The sequence below is a fragment of the Monopterus albus genome, unplaced genomic scaffold (assembly GCF_001952655.1).
Source record: "Monopterus albus unplaced genomic scaffold, M_albus_1.0 scaffold270.1, whole genome shotgun sequence".
Classification (NCBI taxonomy): Eukaryota; Metazoa; Chordata; class Actinopteri; order Synbranchiformes; family Synbranchidae; genus Monopterus; species Monopterus albus.
In genome coordinates, this window is record NW_018128150.1 from 1,386,966 (window position 1) to 1,402,777 (window position 15,812).

General features: G+C 40.0%; 1 protein-coding gene across 4 annotated transcripts in view; it reads left to right on the forward strand.

The window, feature by feature from the left end:
- mia2 (MIA SH3 domain ER export factor 2) overlaps nt 1-14,031 on the forward strand; it is a 22,715-nt gene extending 8,684 nt beyond the window's left edge. For 2 of the 4 annotated variants that reach the window (XM_020621924.1, XM_020621923.1), the window contains 22 exons: nt 2,166-2,297; nt 2,487-2,508; nt 4,926-5,014; nt 5,324-5,395; nt 5,500-5,610; nt 5,726-5,797; nt 5,918-6,022; nt 6,230-6,352; nt 7,175-7,363; nt 7,489-7,579; nt 7,771-7,838; nt 7,927-7,997; nt 8,089-8,190; nt 8,296-8,392; nt 8,694-8,761; nt 8,930-9,015; nt 9,147-9,260; nt 9,619-9,777; nt 11,223-11,396; nt 11,551-11,603; nt 12,584-12,695; nt 12,784-14,031. In XM_020621924.1, coding sequence (XP_020477580.1) covers nt 2,166-2,297; nt 2,487-2,508; nt 4,926-5,014; nt 5,324-5,395; nt 5,500-5,610; nt 5,726-5,797; nt 5,918-6,022; nt 6,230-6,352; nt 7,175-7,363; nt 7,489-7,579; nt 7,771-7,838; nt 7,927-7,997; nt 8,089-8,190; nt 8,296-8,392; nt 8,694-8,761; nt 8,930-9,015; nt 9,147-9,260; nt 9,619-9,777; nt 11,223-11,396; nt 11,551-11,603; nt 12,584-12,695; nt 12,784-13,013 — 2,340 coding nt within the window. In that variant the 3' untranslated portion in view covers nt 13,014-14,031. Of the gene's footprint in view, nt 1-419; nt 569-1,117; nt 1,343-2,165; nt 2,298-2,486; nt 2,509-4,925; nt 5,015-5,323; nt 5,396-5,499; nt 5,611-5,725; nt 5,798-5,917; nt 6,023-6,229; nt 6,353-7,174; nt 7,364-7,488; nt 7,580-7,770; nt 7,839-7,926; nt 7,998-8,088; nt 8,191-8,295; nt 8,393-8,693; nt 8,762-8,929; nt 9,016-9,146; nt 9,261-9,618; nt 9,778-11,222; nt 11,397-11,550; nt 11,604-12,583; nt 12,696-12,783 lie in introns of those variants that run through there. The other 2 variants (XM_020621926.1, XM_020621925.1) reach the window with 2 other exon arrangements.
- The last annotated feature ends 1,781 nt before the right edge of the window (nt 14,032-15,812 follow it).

The window sequence follows — 15,812 nt, forward strand, 5'->3', positions numbered from 1 at the left end:
ATATATATGAGGGATGAAATGATAATGTTTGTATCATGCTCATTACCTGTTCTATATTGCAAAGACTGAGCATAATCGGGTTGATTCTGATCAGGCCTATTTACATTTGGTAAAATCTAAGATGGGTCCAGCCTGACCTCGTTTTAACGTTTTTTCAGGAAACCTAGGCTCTGAGGTATAAATGGAAATGCTCTTAACAGATCACTTTATATGAGCAACACTGGCTCCCCTGGACAACAGCTGACTGAGCTATAGCCTACTGTTCTTGAGAGCTCCTGTTCTTTTATCTAGGCTATGTATACAAACTGCAAGGCCTAGTTCTTTAAGACACTGTATTTGTGATATGTTGACCTGCCTCACCCTCTGGCATTCAGCTTAACGTCTCAAGTGTCAATTTGGCATTTGTCTTGGCTCTGTCAACATCACTCACATTCACCAGTGTTGGTGGGTCCATTACACAGGCTGAGCCAGCCGGCGATCATCACTGCTGTAAAGGCAAATTGTTTTAAATTATTATAGAGGGTTAGCTATTCTCGAGTGTCAAATGGACGAAAATGAGGCCAGTTCGGTGAGTATATAACCTTTGATTGCAATGTTACTGCTCAGAATGAGAATTCACCTGTCCTACACAGACCAGCTTGTTAGCCTATTAGCCTGTGTAGCTGTACATCAAAGGTGAAACATGGGCACACTCTTCTCGAAAATAAAGACTTTTGCGTAAATCCATAACTATGTGTTAAGTCTGAGAAAATTACATTAGTTAGCACACTCAGAAAATCATCAAAAACGAAATTAAGAATACTTTAGGCTGTGTAGTTTAGTAACACCTGTTTCACTTCGTGTCACTTTGAAAACACTCCCGATGTGGCAGTGTGGCTTCGTGCAATTGGTGACGTTGCGAATGAACCATTAACATCAGCGGGGGTGCAATACCATTTACACAAACTTACATTGCAAAAGCAATGTATATGAGTTGTTTCTATTTTTTTTTATAAACATCATATGTGCGTTTTAGCGCGTTCTGAAGTAGCTATAAACAATTAGGGTCGTTACCAGGGATTTGCGGGGAGATATCAACATCCCCCCCCCCCCCCAAACGGGGGAGTTCAGCGCGGCTGGCTCTGAGCGTCATTGTAGGATGTGAAATCGCCGCTAGGCAGGTTGACGACGAGTTTCTGCTTCTAATGTCGATATAACAGAAATTGTAACTAAAATATCAACCAAATGAAATAATTCGGACATGACGGAACATCCGGTAACTGACCAGTTGGCCAGGAAAGGGGTCGACTTCCATTCGACGGCGGAAGCTTACTACAGTATCGCTGTGGAGAAAGTGAAGGATGTATGTTATGTGGCAGGTTTCGTTAGCATTTCCTAACTAGCATTCACAGCTCAAACAACGTAACGGACTGTCACATTATTCCAAACGGCGTGTTCTGTTTTGTACCCGCCAGTTTGGACTGCATGTGTCATACCAATGCTGATAGACTATTTTGAGATTTATTGTGTTTGTAATGGTTGACATGGTTAGCTGGTAACACTCAGCTAGTTAGTAACGTCAATTGCTTATCAAGTTTTGTGCTGTTTTTATGCTATTTCTAATTTTTCTTTCGCTAAAAGATGGCAGCTGTTGGTTTCTCCTGCAGCACATCTGTGTGCTACTAGTATTTACTAGGGTGCATTACAGATCTTAATGTGTAGTAAACAATCAAAGCTGTAACTACTTGGCTGGTGTATTAACAGTCTACATTTGGCAGTCACTTGTTATAATTACTGGAAAAGGGAATAAAACTATTTGCCTATATAAAAATTTAAAAAACATACTACCTTAATGAAGCAGCTGGAGTTTAAAACTGTTGTGCTTAATGACAAAAACACATGTTTTGAGAGCCAGGTGAAGCTGGATAAATTCAGTCCTAAATATTAAAACAATTACTGAAAAAGAGATTTCATTATATATATATATGTATATATATATATATATACTGAGTAGAAATTGTAGTGTAATATGAAGTACTAAGATGCCGATCTTCTCCATGAGTCCAGTGCGCTACAGTCCACTTATTTAAAAAGAAGTGAACTAAGTTTTGTTCTGCCCTAAGTTTATTGGCTAATAAGGGATCACACAACTCATTTTAAAGACTGTGACCTCCTTTTCCCTCCAGGTGGTCTCAGCGCTGCCTGATGACTTCAGACCTGGGCCAGACCTATATGGGTTGCCATGGGAACCAGTCATCATATCCAGTCTGGTGGGGTTAGTGACTGTGCTGTTGTTCACCTGTAGATGTTACAGCTCTGTGAGTATAACATCAGCATCACAACATTTTCATAAATTCACAGTATTTGAGTTTGTAGTAGGTTGCTTGGTTCAAACAGAGACACAAAAATATCACACTTGTTCCTTTGGTGTTTGACATCAGCCCATATATCAAGCCACCAGTCCAATGACTGTTTAGCCTCATTGTTTTCTTCTTATTTCCTTATAGGTCAAAAGCAGAATGTATCGAAGTAAGTCCTCACTACATATTTCTTATTGTCATATTTTCAAAACTAGCACATTGCTAATCACTGCCAGTTTAAGGGCCCTCTCATCACCATAAAGCAAAAATATTTTAGAAATAGCTGAAAAATTATTTGATTAATAATATAATAAACATTATTTAAAGAGCAGATTTCTGAAACAGGATTTACAAAGTGTTTTACAGAGAATAAAAGTAAAATCTCTAATAGAGATCCATCAACTGCAATTTTGTTGTCAAATTTCGATTTCTGTTTTTTTTGTTTTAAAGTCTGACCTGCCAATTTTGATTTTTGCCTTGCCTTGTCTTTTTTAAGAACTTTACTTGACAGCATACACAGACATTTTTGTTACTTTTATGAAAAATGAATTTTTAATAGAAAAATGAACTTTTAATAAAAATAAAACATTGCAATTAAAGTTTAATATTTTCTCTTGTTCTCTCACTCTTTACTCTTTCATGAAATGAGGATCACCAGAGTTGCTTGGAGTGTCCTTTTGTCTTCATGGTGTAATGGTAGCCAGGAATACTGATTAACAAGTGACTGAATATTCCAGACACAGGTGTCTTTATACTGCAGTCACTTGAGACACATTCACTGCACTCTGGTGATCCCCATTTCACTAATTGTGAGACTACTAGCACCAGTTGGCTGGACCTCTGTTGAGTTAGGTCAGTCACAGTCATTTTAAAGGGGGTAAATATTTATGCAGTCCCTTATTTCACATTACATATTTTTATTTAATTGTCATTACGTTGTAGAAACCTGTTTTCACTTTCACATTAAAGAGGGTTTTTTTGTAATTTTTTTTTTGTCAAAAAAGCCAAATTAAATTGACCATGACTGCTTTATAAAACCAATAAAAGGGTAAAACATTGCAAGGGGGTGAATACTTTTTATAGGCACTGCACATGGATTTCAAGTCTAGCCATTAATTCCCTCATTGGTTTACTGTTTGTTGGAGATTTGGACATAGTTTCCCCTTCTCCAAGGTGTTTCTATAGACTTGTCTGTATGCTGTTTGTACGACAAGCGTTTCCAATGCACAAGTAAACACGCCTGTTGCAGTCTTGAGCATGAGCCTCATTCAAGGTGCACACAAAATTCTGCACACTGTACACACTATGCTTTCAGTCTGTGCCACTGCGTGTGTGATGTGGGCTGTCGTGCTTCTAAATTTGACCAGGATTTCCAATCCCTTCTCATCGATAAGTGCATTTCTAGGAAATAACAGTTAGGACCATGGTAAAAGGGTTAGGGTTAGACAATTGGACAAAAAAAAAACCTGATGTAAATGTTTGTGTTTTATAAGCTTTGTGTTCCCTGTTTTTCAGATAAAGAGCAGTGGATGGCTGAGCAGGTTGCACAGCTACTGGATTTTTTGCCTTGCCTTGTCTTTTTTAAGAACTTTACTTGACAGCATACACAGACATTTTTGTTACTTTTATGAAAAATGAACTTTTAATAAAAATAAAACATTGCAATTAAAGTTTAATATTTTCTCTTGTTCTCTCACTCTTTACTCTTTCATGAAATGAGGATCACCAGAGTTGCTTGGAGTGTCCTTTTGTCTTCATGGTGTAATGGTAGCCAGGAATACTGATTAACAAGTGACTGAATATTCCAGACACAGGTGTCTTTATACTGCAGTCACTTGAGACACATTCACTGCACTCTGGTGATCCCCATTTCACTAATTGTGAGACTACTAGCACCAGTTGGCTGGACCTCTGTTGAGTTAGGTCAGTCACAGTCATTTTAAAGGGGGTAAATATTTATGCAGTCCCTTATTTCACATTACATATTTTTATTTAATTGTCATTACGTTGTAGAAACCTGTTTTCACTTTCACATTAAAGAGGGTTTTTTTGTAATTTTTTTTTTGTCAAAAAAGCCAAATTAAATTGACCATGACTGCTTTATAAAACCAATAAAAGGGTAAAACATTGCAAGGGGGTGAATACTTTTTATAGGCACTGCACATGGATTTCAAGTCTAGCCATTAATTCCCTCATTGGTTTACTGTTTGTTGGAGATTTGGACATAGTTTCCCCTTCTCCAAGGTGTTTCTATAGACTTGTCTGTATGCTGTTTGTACGACAAGCGTTTCCAATGCACAAGTAAACACGCCTGTTGCAGTCTTGAGCATGAGCCTCATTCAAGGTGCACACAAAATTCTGCACACTGTACACACTATGCTTTCAGTCTGTGCCACTGCGTGTGTGATGTGGGCTGTCGTGCTTCTAAATTTGACCAGGATTTCCAATCCCTTCTCATCGATAAGTGCATTTCTAGGAAATAACAGTTAGGACCATGGTAAAAGGGTTAGGGTTAGACAATTGGACAAAAAAAAAACCTGATGTAAATGTTTGTGTTTTATAAGCTTTGTGTTCCCTGTTTTTCAGATAAAGAGCAGTGGATGGCTGAGCAGGTTGCACAGCTACTGGATGATAAGTGTCAAGTCCTTGAGACGCTCAGTAGATGTCAACAAGAGGTTGGTACTGGTGCCAATGCTGACTGACTGCTGGTTAGACAGGTGGTCTGTCTCATACACAACAATGGGTCTTTTCAACTATAGCCAGATTAGTGTAATATGTGTTGATTTATATGGATTATAAAGCATCTGAAATAAAAGATGCAGTTTTATGCATATTATCTGAGCTGTGATAAAAAAACAGAAACTCTCATTACAATTAATTGCAGATAACTTTGAACATAGTTTTATATTCGTATGAAATGCATTTTTGTCATGGCTGTTATGAGTCCTGTTCACATCATATTTATTTCTATATGTCATCTGCAGTATGATGAGCTGGAGGACTCACTGAGGGACAGTGGTGTCTTAGCCCAAACTCAAAAGACAGAACATCTGGAGGTGAAAATAAAGAAATGCTAAAAAACAATCTTGAAAATATCCTGTAGCAATATGAAATATAGATTTAAAGTTTTCTGAAGATGTCTTGGTTTTTTGTTCTCCAGGTCAAAGCCAAGCAGTTGGAACATGATAAAACTGAGCTGGAGAGGGACCTAGAAGAGCTGAAGGATCAACTGGATCGGCAAAGAAAACATCGGACGGAGCAAGAGAGGAGGGTAAGAATAACCGCATCACTATCAACAGTACTATGAAAGTCTAGTTAACTGTGCTAATGGACAATATGTTGCAGTGTAATAATAACTCAGTGACATTTTTGTGTTCTCTCTACAGATAACAGTGCTTGAGGAGAGCATGAAAACATTCGAAGAAGAAACCAAAGCCCTGCAGTCACAGGAAGAACAGGTGCAGTCCTCCTTACCTATCCTCTTCTGCTTTCTGTCCATCCTGCCACTTCTTTTTTCCATCTCCCATGTCTCTCTGTGTTTCATGTGACATTTTTGCTGTCTGCCTAACTATCTTTAGGCACAAACTACTCTGAAAGTATACAAAATGAACAGCGATAGACTACAGAGGAATCTGGAAACAGCCGGAGAAGAGAGCACACTGCTACAGGAGAGCAATGCTCAGGTAGGATTCTGTGCACACACACCCACCCAAGCACCTATAACTGAAACAAATGTTTTACTAGACTACTACATACTGGACTTGATTCATGGTTTTATTTGTGAACCCATGTGCACAGAATTGTGAAAAAATGATCTGTTCTTGGCATATTTTGTATCTTTGCCGTCCCCCAATCATCATTTCATCTTCCTGCTTGTCTCTTCTCTGCAGTTGAGGCAACAGGTGGAGGGATGGGCAGAAAGAGTGAGTGAGTTGGAGGCGGACATGAGGAGGTGTGAAGTTGCCCACAGTGGGATGCAGCAGGATGTGGCCAATAAGGATGAGCGTATAATGGTTTGTTCTAGTGTTCATTACAGAATATTATAGCAAATTATTGTATAGATGGTGACAAATGAAAGGACAAACCAGCATTACGTGTCTCAGTAATGTGCTGGGCCACCATCTGCCACCAGAACAGCTTCAGTGCTCCTTGGCATTAACTCTCCAAGTCTCAGAACTCTACTGGAGGGATGAACACCGTTCTTCCAAAAGATACTCCCTCATTTGTTGTTTTGATGATGGTGGAGGAGATGCTGTCTAACACATCGCTCCAAAATCTCCCATAGGTGTTCAGTGGGATTGAGATCTGGTGACTCTGTGAAGCTGTAGTGGAAGAATTACTCAAATTGTTTAATTAAGTAAAAGTAGTAATACCACGGTGTAAAAATACTTTGTTATAAGTAAAGGTCTGTGTTGAAAATGTTACTTTAATAAATGAACAAAAGTATTAGCATAAAATATACGTAAAGTACCAAAACTAAAAGTACTCATGCAGAATGGCACAGTTTACATTAATGTATATCATATTATTGAGCTATAATTATTGATGTATTATTGTGTACATTTAAAGCTACAGCTGGTAAAGGTAGAGCTAATGTTAACTGTGTTATATGCTTGTATTTGGAAGTACTTTACATACTGCTGGGTAGCTTGTGAATTTTCCACCAGGGATCAATAGATTTTATGATTATACTTTATTTTGTTTAATTAATCTCAGTTTGAAAAGTAACTAGTAGCTAAAGTTATCAAATGTGTATAGTGAGTAAAAAGTAGTTGGTTGACATGATTAGCTTGTGCAGTATATTAGGTCAAATCCAAATATTTGTACACCTTCAGTCCCTGACAGACCGCCTGCTGAGAATGAAGGCTTGGGATTCAGACCTGGAGGAAGAGGAGGGTGGGGAAGGAGGAGAGAAGGAGGTGTCCAGTGGGACAGCAGGAAAGGGAGATAAGAATGGAAGAACAGACATAATGGACACACAAGGCCAACTCCAGAAAGTCCAGAAGCTCATTTATGCTGCCAAGGTAAACGGTAGTACTTCACAAAAATTCTTGGACTTGGACAGAAACTAACATCACTCAGTGAGATTAAATGTATCACGCAGTTTACTGGACACCTCCTGTTATGTTCTGTTTGTTTTCATATGTAGTTGAATGCAGACCTGAAATCAGTAGATGAGGAGAAGGACAGAGTATTTGCCAAACTGAATGATGAAGTTAAAGCTAAAGAAGACCTGCAAAGTGAGTAAACTACAGACTGATGTCTGTCTTACCAGGACTGATATAGAACAAAAAAGCCAGACAGAGTGTAACACTGGACACAATAATGTTTTGTGACATATAAACAACAGTTTCTAGAACTTATCAAACATACACATTACTGATGTAATCTTTGCATCTTTGTGCCACTCTGTGCACTGTTTTCCCTTTAGTGAGCATTAAGGAGCTGGAGAATGAGAAATTATCTCTGCAGTCAGATGCTGAGCACTACACAGATCAGGTAGTTGGCCTTGACTGTGTATTAGTATGATGTTTTGTTATATTGGTCTCCTGTGTTAATTTACATTTGAATGAATCATTTTATTCAGGTCCAGCGGTTACAACAGAAACTCCAGATTATGACAGAAATGTACCAGGAGAATGAGCTCAAGTTGCACAGGTATTGACACATCTTTGAATAGGTTTGAGTGTAGCTGTAGTAACTGAACAATTTAGAAAACCAATGAGGATGCTGATGTGTGTGTTTGTAGACTGCTGACAGTCGAGGAGAAGGAACGCCTGCAAAAAGAAGAGAAGTTACATAAAGCAGACAAAAACATTGCATTGGCCATGGAGGAACTCAACAATTACAGGTAGCTACTTGTGCAAACTATTACTAAACATATTAGCAATATGTAATATCATGATGGCGTTTGGTAAGCCTTCCCTAAACATACATAGTCATTGTGTTTCTTCAGACAACGAGCAGAAGAGGTGCAGGAGGAGCTGGATAAAACCAAACATTCTTACCAAACCCAAATATCAGCGCATGAGAAGAAGGCTCACAATAACTGGGTTAGTAAAACTTCAAAAACATGTGAGAGAACAGTGTTTATATTATCCCTTCTCTGTAGCCTAACAGATGTCAGCTGGTCAACTGTATGCTTCCACATTTCCTGACTGTCACTGCAGCAAACACAAACATAATATGACATTGTATCTAGGGACACAAACTGGATTTTGTGATCATTTCTTCTTCTGCAATGTCATGAGAGCTGTAGTAAAATGTATCCTAACATTATTTAAGCAACCTGATCTTGACTGGATCTATGCACTTACATCATGCTATGTTACTTATCTGGACTTAATCTTCTAGCTGGCAGCCCGAGCAGCAGAGAGAGAACTAGCAGACATCAGGAGAGAGAATGCCCTCCTTCGACAGAAGTGAGCAGAAATTAAGAGCTTTACTGTATGAATTCAGTAGAAATGTTTGAGAAGTTGAGGTCTTTTTTTTTTTTTTTTTAAATGTGTTTGTTAGATAGTTGTACAAAAACATTACATAATCAGGTCCAGAAAGTACCTGTGATACTGTTGACTTTGGTGTGTTCACAGGCTGACAGACACACAGTTTAAACTAGATGCCCTTGATAAAGATCCCTATGCCTTGAAGAGTCTGGCTCGACCACTGCCTTTTCGAGGTTAGAGCACACACACCAAACGTTCATTACTGAGCTAAACAGTGTATCCAGTTGGCTGATGAACCCTGTCCTGGAAAGAGCGGGCCGCATTTCCTTGAGTTTGCACTCACCAAACTCTCCTTCGCACCCAGCTGAAAGGTCACCATACGGTCCTTCTCCTCTGGGTCGACCAACATCTGAAACCAGACCTTTCCTGTCCCCTCCTACACTAATGGATGGGCCTCCTGCTAGATTGTCTCCCAGAAGTATGCACACACGCATACACACAAAGATCCACACTCCACAAATATACAGCAGCTGCACATCAAACCAAATAAGACCACATAGAATGTTGTTTTAGGTACAACCAACACTCTCCTTATTTCCTGTGTCACTAGCTTTAGCTGATTAGGAATACAGAACTTTCACTTTAGTTTACATACAGTAGACTTGCAAACAAACACAAGCAGTGTGTTGGCAATGAGCTGGCTATAGATGGCATGATGAACTGTAGATGGTGAAACATCTGTCCAAGCATGGTCTGTATGCTGGCATGCTGTTGGTGTGCTGGAAAGTCCATGGTGAAAAACTCCTTTGTCTTTTCCTTGGTCCTTTCCTCCACAGTGTTCTGTGGTCCAGCAGAGCCCCCAGGTGGCCAAGGTGACTTGGAGCGGAGTGGTGGTCCTCATTCAGACAGTGGCTCAAACTCTCCTATATGGGAAAGAGATCGCAGGGGACCCCCACCAGAACCCCCTGGCCCTCCTGGACCCATAGGACCTCCAGGTGTGTGTGTGTGTGTGTGTGTGTGTGTGTGTGTGGAAGCAAGAGAGAGAAAGACACAGAATGAGAAAGTTCTGATAGATGCCCGCAGAGCCTAAACATAGTGAGGATTGAGATTTAGATAATATTTAACAAACAGAAATAAGTTTATTTCCTCTGTTTGCCCCAGAACTAAGAAGGTAACTGCTCAAAAGTTTTAACATAAAGGTGATTTTACCTGCATTTTCATGTGCATATTATACAATTTAAATAACTACTATTATTTTTATGATTTATGTTTTAGGGAAAAACTGTAGTTTATTCACACTGACCTAAATTTTAAAAATTGCTCTTGCACTGGCTTATGGTTACAAAGATGAAAACAATTTCTGCCCTTGCACATCAAAGTGAGAATCAACCTTGAGACTACAGTAAGGACCATAAGTTTTTTTTTTGTCCTCACTCTCATGGGGAGATATGTGCACATTGCACCACTGGATTACTGCTGGGTCATAAACTATTCATCATGTTAACTGATGCATTTAAAAAACTTGGACTGTAACCCAGTACTTCCTGTATGTTCTAAGGGACATTGGCTGCGTCCGAAACCGCATACTGTGACAGTACGTACTGAAAGAGATGAAGTACCTACTTACTGACCGTTAAAACAGTAGGTACTGTATAGTATGAAGCCTGGTAGTATGAATGAGATTCGGACGTACTACATCCGCCATGTTGATACATCATGTGACATACGTTTTCATAGCAGCGTCTTCTTCGTTGGATAACTCCTCTCCCGGGGCATCATGGGATAGTGAAGTGTCCATCGTATGCACACTGCAAAATCCAACCATGGTATAAGTATGGTAGTAGGCGGTTTCGGACGCAGCCACTGTAACAAACCAAAAAGCCTTTTTCACAGCTGAAATTATGACGTGCATCAGTCAGTGCACAGGTGTAGATTGTAACATTAATTATGGCCCTGTTGCCATGGCGGTGAATCAGCATGCACAGAACCAGATCCTAGCCATTGTTAAGGTTATTTGTTACACTTGTGTTATAGTGTGTATGTGAATGCTGATTGCATGTTGACAGTGCATGTATGTGCTATAGAGTTGAATGCATTTTGAGTTTTGACACTGGAAATTTCAGTTGACTATTAAGCTCTGTGATGTGTTTGTATCAGATCATACATGATTGTAAAATGGACAGTCTACATGAAAACACAATTTAAGCTACACAGTCTTTACACCTAAACGTTAAAGAAAAATGAATTTCAGTTTTTCTCATTCTTTTAAGCACAAATGCATCCAACTTTAGACACTCAGACTTTACTTTGTAACTACTTTGACTCTAATTATTAATGTTTGACATTTGTTGTTTGACTTATTTACAGCTTTGGAAGTAGTTGTTAATATATTATTGATACATTTTCACATATGGAAGTGTATTCTTTCTCTCTCTTATAGGCTACCTGTTCTCTGAACCAGGAGGGCCTATGTACAGGAGACCTCCACCTCCTCCAGGAGCACTGGGCCTTTTGCCTCCTCCTGGCTGTCTCCCACCCGGCCCACGTCTTCCTCATCCCAGGGGTGTCACTTCTGCTGCTCCACCAGGAGCTCCCCTCCCTAAAGACATGACAGGTGAGTCACTGGGTTCTGTACAGCAGCTCACCCTTCATTATGTTTCCATCTATAACATTAGCACTGCAGATGGGTATCTCCCAAATATATTCACTTATAAAGTATGTGAATGCAGGTCCAATGAAGACTACTACTAAATGTTTTGTCAATGCAGATGGTGCGCATAGAGAAAACAGCTTTGGACCAGGTGAACTGGAACATAGTGAGGTAGGAGAACTGTGTGTGCATGTGCATGTCTTTCTGTGGTTGTGTGGCCAAATTTTACTTGGATACCATCACTGTGAGGACATTTTGGCTGGTTCTCACAACTGTGAAGGACTGTTTGGTAAGGTTAGAATCAGGTTTAATCTTTGTTGTGATGTTAGGTTATGGCAAGGGAATACATTATGTCAATGAGTGTTCTCACTACCATAGTAAGACCAATATGTGCATGTGAGAGAGCAAGGAGAAAAAAAATTCTAACTGCCCTGCCTTTGTTGCATTTCCTGGCATTCTGTTGTCTTAGAGAGTTTGGTACATGGCAACAAGGCAATCTTTCCATCATGTCAGAGTCCCAAGAGTAGTCCACAGTGCAATTGCCTGTGCTAGATGTTACACTATGTCTTGTAAATAGAAATGTTAGGTTTTTTTTTTTTGTTTTTTTAACCCTTAAAAGTAAACCATTCAGTTAAATCTCTGTAGGGTGTATATATGTACCGCCAGCACACATACATCCCTTTCTAATGTCTGATCAAGGATGTCTGTGTCCCACTGTTTCTGTAATGGTTTAGAACTTACAATTGGACATTCACAGCCACATAAGGCTGTGATTGGTCAGCTGTGCTGAGATGAGAGGAGCCAGGCATTGTTCCTCACTCTTCAAGTCTCTGTCTTTTTAATAGTTTCATAGCTGTTTGTGAACAATCAAGTGCAACACTATAAAAGTCTCCCTGGAGAGACATTCTGAAAAGATGCACCCTTATCCCCATTTTAAACAACATCACATCTCCCGCCTCTCTGTGACAGCTGACTTTTCATTCAGAGTTCAGTGCAGTTGATGAGACCAGGTATTAAAATCATTGCTCTGTGGTCAGACAGCATGTCTACTGAGCTAATTCTAAGAGAGAAGAAACTGGCTTTTAGAATGGGATTTATTGTTGCCCAGCCACTAGAGTCTCCGTAACATTAGTCTTTATCTCTTTCATCAGTCTGGTCCCGGTGAACGAAGGAGTCCCCCTGAAGCACATTCATGGATGGGTGGCCCACCCCCTCCTGATTTCTACCCACCAAAGGGACCTGGGGGTCCTCCTATGATGCCTAGTAAGCAGTAACAGCAATCTTCACATCTTTTGCCATTGTATCTCTAAATGTCAGCAATATAAATTTAACTCTCCTCTTTTCCCTCCAGTGTGGGCTCCTCCACCCCGAGGAATAATGTTCCCTTCTCGCTTCCCTCCCCTTGGACCTCCTCTTCAACCCGCTCCTTGCCCTCACTATGTACCCCCCATGCGGCCCCCTCCACCTGATGGATTCCCGCTTACTTCCATGGGTCCTTCTCCTTCTCAGCAGTCCCTCCCTTCCCCACCACATAGCCAGTCACCAGAGGAGTACACGCCCTCACCTGAAGATGCCATTTGAGCCTGATCAAGTTTCTACTTGAGCTGTGAGGTGATGTGTTTCTGGAAAAAATGTAACTCTGTGGTAGATGGACAGCAGTCAGGTTGCAATTTTTACCTTTCCATTTTCTGTAAAATCTATTTATTAACCAGGAGGATGTGCTGGATGAAGTGTGTTAGTGAAGGTGAGCCACCAGCCTTCATTTGCCCACTCTTTTGTCTCCCTGCTTCAGTCTTTCTCTATTCATATGCTCTCTTGCTCTCTCTCCTGCCTGCTTTCTTTCTGTTATTCTCATCTGCTCTGTCATCATCCAGCTACATCTGGCGTGGTTCTAGTTATGAAGTCACAGTGACAGCAGTTAGGTTGTGTTGTGTAATTTCACAAGCACCCTAATCTGTACATGTGCATGGGAATGTTGCCATGTGAACCAGAAATGGTTGCTTGTTTGCTTGACAATGTGGAAAAGCTTTTGATGGGACTTCAGTTGAAATGTGTGCATTTTGTGCTGCATGTTTCGTATGTGGCAGTATTTGACTTATGGCATTAGTCAGCATTTCATCCCAATGCACAGAATAAGAAATTGAGATAATCAAGGCCTAAAACAGTGTATTTTGTTTTACTGGTGTCATCTACATTTAGCAATGTGTTGTACTCTTGGTTTCAGCAACACTTAAACCAGGTCACATCAGGCCTTGTTTTGTCTGTGACTGAACTGAATTGATTTTAAAGTCTTTTAAATATTTCTCAAAGGTCAAAATGAGACTGTTTCATAACATAATTACATGTATAACTTCAAATGTATGTATAATTTCACTCACTTCCCTGTGGGAGCTTAAGATTTGGAACAGAGGATCAACAGTGATCTTGTTACACTGACTTGCATATGGCCCATGCTTAAGAAAAATGGCTTATAGTAGCCACTGCAGCTGAAGCAAGCTGGGTGGTGAATTCATGGACTGACGTCAAAGCCAGAAAGATGACAACTGTGTGAATTTGGTAAAAAGTGATTATTAATAGATTATTAAAGACTGTTCATTTATCAGTGTCTCCATATTTCACTAATGCTTTAATGTTCAGTTTGTTTTGCATTGACTGGTAACAGCAGTCACTGGTTACTGTGGGTGAGAAAATACACGGTTTTCTCTGATCAGTGTTTTAGATCATATTGTACACACATGCAATGGAAATAGTTTGTCAAATTAGTTCATTATTCTTTAAGACGTATGCTTTAAAGGATTGTAATCCACATTGTACAGCACCATTCATATGTAAAGCTATGTAACCAAGCTGTAATGTTGTTTTAGACATTTGCAGAACATGATTACATTGCAAAGTTTACAACTTGTAAACTGTGTAATCTTGTTTCACTTTAGATATATGCACCTTGGTGAAGGTTGGAGAGAACGGATAAAAAACACAGTATTTTGTGGCTGTGTAACATCAGCTTGCCAAGACCACCGTTTTCTCAATAAAGCCTGAAATAAAATCTGTAGGACTTAATTTTTCAGTTAGTCAATGTGTGTAAAGGTTAAGCGATTGCGGTTAGCCCTGCAGTGTATGCACCTGTCACCTCTTACAGCAAACATCTCTCAGTTTTCCTAATTACAGTGGACAAGGCAATCTGCCATTACATCTTGTATCATTAGCAGTGTGTGCTCCGTGCACATTGTACTCAGTTACAGAGATGTACATGATGTGCAGTGTGTTCTTTTACAAGAGGAAATGCTCTGACATGAGATCAATAGTAATTTTATTAACAGCATATATACTCTGGTGTCACATCTTCTCTGATCTATGCCAGTTTGATGGTTTGGCCTCCTCAGGTCCTGCAACGGACACTACTTCCTTTTTATATGTTGCCTTTGGCCACTGTAAAGCAATTTTGAAACTGCTGATATGGAAAGCTGTTAAATATTTCATTCTTATTAGTAATGGAGTAATTAGCTGCATCAGAGGCAGAGCTGAAAATGTGGAGGCTCCCCTTGCAGAGTATAACATACATCACTGTACTCCTTGCTGGTAGTGTTGACTGCTGAGTTGTAAACACAGGCAACACAAAATGTTTATAAAATGTTCAATTATAAAACCCACATCAAATAAGACACAAATGTACCAAACACTTTATTTAACTTCAACTGCTGAAAAATAGCAATTTGAGTATTTCACATTAATGTTCAAAAATCTACTACTACTACTGGCTGCTCCTGTTAGGGGTCGCCACAGCGAATCCAATTCGCATGAGTAATTTGGCATGGTTTTACACTGGATGCCCTTCCTGACACAACCCTCTGTATTTATCCGGGCTTGGGACTGGCACAAAAGTCACTCATGTGAAACCCCTGTGGCTAGATACACAACCACTCCTATGAGCAATTTAGAGTCACCAATCAACCTAAGCTGCATGTCTTTGGACTGTGGGAGGATCTGGAGAGAGCCCACGCAGACACAGGTAGAACATGCAAACCACAGGTGTCCCAACCACTTCCATGGTTACAGCTGTATATAATCAAACACCTAGGCATGCAGACCACGTCTACAAACATCTGTGAAAGAATGGGTTGCTCTCAGGAGCTCAGTGAACTCCAGCATGGTAACGTGATAGGATGCCACCTGTGCAGTTGGGAAATTTCCTCGCTACTAAATATTCCACAGTGGTATTATAACAAAGTGGAAGCCACTGGGAATGACAGCCACTCAACCACAGAGTCAATAGCTACAGACCTCCAAACTTCATGTGGCCTTCAGATTAGCTCAAGAACAGTGTGTAGAGAGTTTCATGGAATGGGGTTCCATGGTCGAGCAGCTGCATCCGAGCCTTAC